The 5367-nt window shown below is 34.8% G+C and overlaps 1 protein-coding gene across 1 annotated transcript in view; it reads right to left on the bottom strand.

Annotated features, from left to right (window-relative positions):
* LOC111482662 (mitogen-activated protein kinase 19-like) overlaps window positions 1-2716 on the bottom strand; it is a 4909-nt gene extending 2193 nt beyond the window's left edge. Inside the window, exons 1-4 of the mRNA XM_023128556.1 lie at window positions 2370-2716; window positions 504-912; window positions 299-426; window positions 167-226 (exon numbers count right to left, since the gene is read on the bottom strand). Coding sequence (XP_022984324.1) covers window positions 167-226; window positions 299-426; window positions 504-912; window positions 2370-2393 — 621 coding nt within the window. The 5' untranslated portion in view covers window positions 2394-2716. The remainder of the gene's footprint in view (window positions 1-166; window positions 227-298; window positions 427-503; window positions 913-2369) is intronic.
* Window positions 2717-5367: the final 2651 nt, after the last annotated feature.

The raw sequence follows: 5367 nt of genomic DNA, 5'->3' as shown, positions 1-5367 counted from the left end.
CCCCCCCCCCCCCCCCCCCCCCCCCCTTTCGTAGCCTTTCCTTGGTTCGTTGATGGTGGTCGGGGGGGCATTATTTACTTATAACATTGAGAGAATCAATAACGTAGAAAGAATCCGAAATAAACAAACCCACGGTTATGTCAAGCAATTATTGTTTGCTGCCTACCTTGGAAGAGAATGATCCACACAACTCCGGAGCTCGGTACCATCTAGTAGCGACGTAGTCCTGCAAATAACATCAATTAGAAACACTGAAAAACAAGTTAATAGTTTACCAGTAGTGAAATGAAGAACATACTGTCCAAAATACAGTGGTTGGAGTGTCACTGAAAGCAACTCTTGCAAGCCCGAAATCGCAAATTTTAAGCTTGCAGTTGGCATTTGCCAGTATATTCTTCGGCTTCAGGTCTCTGTGATACACATTCGCTGCAAACACGACTTTTACTATAAGCACCGCAACCAGATGAAACAAAAGGGGGGAATCGATAAAAGAAACAACGGACCTGTATGCATGAATTTCAAAGCACGTAGCATTTGGTAGAGAAAGAATTGATGATGTTCACGGGTCAAGTCGTCGTTTGCTTTAATAACTTGATGAAGATCAGATTCCATAAGCTCACAAACCACATAAATGTCCTTAAATTCCTTTTTAGAAGGTGGTAGCATAATATGCTTGATGTCGACGATATCAGGATGCCGTAACAATCTAAGCAACTTAACTTCACGAAGGATTCGAATAGCATCCGATGCGTGATAAAAAATATCATGAATTCTCTTTATCGCAACTTTCTCTCTAGTATGCATGTCAATAGCAGAACAAACAACTCCGTAACTTCCCCTTCCAATAACTTCAAGTACCTTATACCTATTAGCATCCCCATATTCAGTAAAAAACTTGATTTCTTTGGCCTCCTACATATCAAATGAATTATGTTAACATCATCAGAGATAGAACACAAAGCTTGACTATTGTAATGCAAATATTTTACTTTTGAACAAAAGGAATCACATAAACTTGTTGTGAGATCCCGTAACGGTGGGGGAGGAGAACAAAACATTCTTTATAAAGGTTGTGAAAACCTCTCCCTACACGATGCGTTTTAGAAACCTTGAGGGGAAGCCCAAAAGGAAAAGTCTAAAGAGAACAATATCTACTAGCGGTAGGTTTGGGCCATTACAAATGGTATCAAAGCCAAACACCGAGTGATGTGTCAGCAAGGAGGTTGAACCCTAAAGAGGGGTGTATACTAAGGTGGGTTGGATTGGGGGATCCCACGTCGATTGGAGAAGGGAACAAGTGTCAACGAGGAAGCTGGGCCCCAAAGAAGGGGGTGGATTGTGAGATCCCACATCAGTTAGGGAGGAGAACGAAACATTCTTTATAAGGGGTGTGGAAGCCTCTCCCTAGCATACGCGTTATAAAAACCTTGAGGGGAAGTTCGAAAGGGAAAGCCTAAAGAGGACAATATCTACTAGCGGTAGGTTTGGGCCGTTACAAATGGTATCAAAGCCAAACACTGGGTGATGTGTCAACAAGGAGGTTGAACCCTAAAGAGGGTTGGATACTAAGGTGGGTTGGATTGGGGGGTCCCACGTCGATTGAAGAAGAGAACAAGTGCCAACGAGGAAGCTAGACCCGAAAGAAGGGGGTGGATTGTGATATCTATATCACATCGGTTGGGGAGGAGAACGAAACATTCTTTATAAGGGGTGTGGAAACTTCTCCCTATCATACTCGTTCTAAAAACCTTGAGCGGAAGTTCGAAAGGGAAAGCCCAAAGAGGACAATATCGACTAGCGGTGACCTAAGGCCGTTACACGTGTACAAAAGCCAATCCAATACTAAGTAAGATGTACCAAAAATGAAAAATTGCTAATAGAACAGTAAGATCAAAGACAGAGTAACTCTTAGAACGTCCTATGAATCCGAAAGGAAATTACAATAAGAAACTCCTCTCAAACACAACAAGCCAACTTTCAATCATCAAAGATCCTTCTAAATCATCCCTACTCATGGGTATCAACTACAAAATACCAAATACCAAATCCAAAGCCACTTCCCTTCTCCTTAATCCCTGACTCCTGCAAGGACAACAGACTTTTGGACAATATAAAGCCCTGCAGAGACAACTGAGCTACTACAAAGAAACCGATTGAGAGAGGAGGATGAACAGATTCTATCCAAACGTGTAGCATAACCCTAAGATGAAGAAGTATGAACTGGTTCAACCAATACACGAAATCTAATCCAAAAACAGATTAGCTCAATCAACACCAGGACTACAAGATTCAAAACGTTCCTTGTTCATTACCTACAAATCATCTCAAACAACCAAAACAGTACACAAAACAAAGAAACATTAAGGTACCTTCTTCGGATGATCTTGCGGCATCTTCCTCTTCCTCCTCGCTCTTATTTCACTTCTTAAATCTTCAGAAGAAACTCACCCACATTCGCCAAACAAAAAACACCAGCGATCAGTGAGAAGTTCAAGATCGATCTCAAAAACCCACAAACCACAACCAAAAACCCCCGATCGAAAACCCACTGAATCCTCAAATTCCCACCCAACAAAACAATAAGCAGTAACTCAGAAGAAGCTTCGTACCCCTCGAAAGTGGGCTGATTAAAAAAATAAACCCAGCAGGATGAGAGGTGAAACGCCGACGAAGATCGGAGTTCTAGAGAGAGAGAGAGAAATCAGAAATGAAATCAAAAGGCGCGTGGAATATATATATATATAAAGACAGAGACTTGTTGGAAATTTTGTGGGGAATTTTAATTGGAGTGGTGCGTGGTTCCTTCCTAATCCACACTCGCAAATTCCTTCCTTCTTTCTACTCTGTAATTTTCAATTCATTTTCCGAAATGGCTAAATTATTCCTAAATTATTCCAAATGTGGATGAATTTAATCTTATCCTGTTCTTAAAAGTTTTAATTTCATCCTAATCCTCTTCCGTTTCGAAAGCTTTAATCATTTATTACAGAATTGAAGAATCTTCATTAAAATGTCCGAAAAAACTTTAATGATAATGTCGAAGCCAAAATTGGCGTGTATTAATTAAGTTAATTGGCATAAATTATCTGAGAGGTCTTCTTCATAATAAATTATAAATTTCCAACTGCATTTTGTATTATTTTGTGTAACTCAAGTTTGTTTGATCTTGCAAACAAGTTGCATGTTGATCCAACACGTTGAACACGGTAGCTCGTTGCTAGACGAACTGTTGTTATGAGATGAGCGATTACAATAATTATAGCCATATCGAATAGATGATGACACTTGTGAAGCAGGCATCCATCCTCCACCGTTTCATTAATTCCTTCAAAAAATGCTAGAATGTTTGAACTGTTTCAATAATGAGTCGAAGCCTTTTTCCATGACATATGAGCTTTCTATATAAAAAAATAAAAAAAACTTGTTTGTGTCACAGTGTGAGATCTCATATTGGTTGTAAAGATACAGCATTTTAAAAATCGTGAGACTGACAGCGATAAGTAACGTGTGTTTAAGTTGTTTACATAGTTTAGCCAGTTATGTCGGGACGACCAATATTTTAACCATCTGAATTTAAAATCACTCTCCATCAATTATTTAAAAATAAATAAATACACAATGATAGGTTTTTAATTATTTATAATTTTATGGTTCCAACAAATTCCATATAGAAAAAAAAAAACAATAAATTTATAGATTAAAAAGTATATATAAAAAAAATAAAGGACGGTGTTGTTAATTAGTGAATATGATGACGTGGAAAATAATAACTTTTTTTTTTTTTTGCGACTAAAAATGGTCATCAAATAAACAATTTAAATAAAATTTAATAACTTTAAATTATAAATTGAATTTAGTTATTTTTCAACTGCCCTACAAATGGAATATCTTTATCAAAAGGTGGAATATTTGAGGAATCATTTTAATCACATTAATTTAAAAAAAAAATGTTTTTAAATTTGTTATTTGATTTTTTAAATTGATTAATATTTAAAAAAAAATTACTACAAAATATTAAAACTAAAAGATGAATATAAATATTAGATTCTATGTTCCAAATTTGTCATTTTCAAAACTTTTATGCTTCCATATACAAACCTTTCTTTATTTGTCTTTGAGAAATTTATTTATTTTTTAAAAATTAATAATTCATGGCAAGCATTAATAATGTTGTGGGCATAAATTAAAGGCCATGTATTTTCATGTGGTTCCTAAGCTCCCAATATTTTGGTTTATTATATAAATAGTTAGGCAACTATTTTTATTATTTGTTCAAGCCATTTCTTGTTTTAAAATAAATAATAATAATAATAATAATAAAATTAAGTTCCCACGTAATTATTAAAACTAATAAATATTTTAAAATATTTAAATAAAGCCTGTTGAAGTACGAGATCAAGGTGTAATGTGATGGTTGTCGAAGGGCGAGGGAAAGAATGTGATGGTTTAGGTTTAGGGTCAAACGAAATAAATCCTATTCAAAAAAGAATGTAATTGTGTAATAGTCTAAGTCCACCGCTAGTAAATATTGTCCTCTTTGTGTTTTCCTTTTTTGGATTCCTTTCAACGTTTTTAAAACACATCTGCTAGAGAGAGATTTTCACACTTTTATAACGAATGTTTCGTTTTTCTCTCCAAGGATGTTGGGCCCCAAAGAGGAGTGAATTGTGAGATCTCACATCAATTGGAGAGAAGAACGAGTGCTAACAAGAATGTTGAGCCCTTAAGGACGTGAATTGTGAGATCTCACATCGGTTGGAGATAGGAATGAAACATTATTTACAAGAATGTAGAAATCTCTCCTTAACAAATAAGTTTTAAAAATCTTCAGAGGAAGCAAAACAATATCCGTTAGCGATAGACTTAGACTGTTACAAATAGTTTAAAGAGAAAGAATGTGATAGTTTAGGGCGAAAAGAAATGGATTACGTTAAATAAATAAATAATTAATTAATTTTTTTAAAAAAAAATTGATGATTTAGGGTTTAGAGTCAAATGGAATGGATCCATTTATTATTTTCCATGCATACTTATCCATATTTAATTTATATTAGTTGGCCAACTCCATAGGAAATTATTCAAAGGAGACGTTATAAGGTTGGTTGGTTCAAATCTAAAACTACAAAGATTATAGTTTTCTGGGCCTATGACCTATTTTGAGGCCCAATATAGGTCTGGCTTATGTTGAGGCCCATACAGTAAGCCCAAATGAAACCCAAAATAAATAAATAAATAAAAGGTCGATAACAATTAAGTTAACAAAATTTAATTATGCATTAAAAAAATACTATTTACTAAATGATATATATATATATATATATATATATATATATATATATATATATATATATATATATTTTAGAAAAT

Source organism: Cucurbita maxima, unplaced genomic scaffold, assembly GCF_002738345.1.
Source record: "Cucurbita maxima cultivar Rimu unplaced genomic scaffold, Cmax_1.0 Cma_Scf00008, whole genome shotgun sequence".
In the NCBI taxonomy this organism is placed as follows: Eukaryota; Viridiplantae; Streptophyta; class Magnoliopsida; order Cucurbitales; family Cucurbitaceae; genus Cucurbita; species Cucurbita maxima.
The sequence above is the reverse complement of the archived record's forward strand: the minus strand, read 5'-3'. Positions and strand labels throughout refer to the sequence as shown.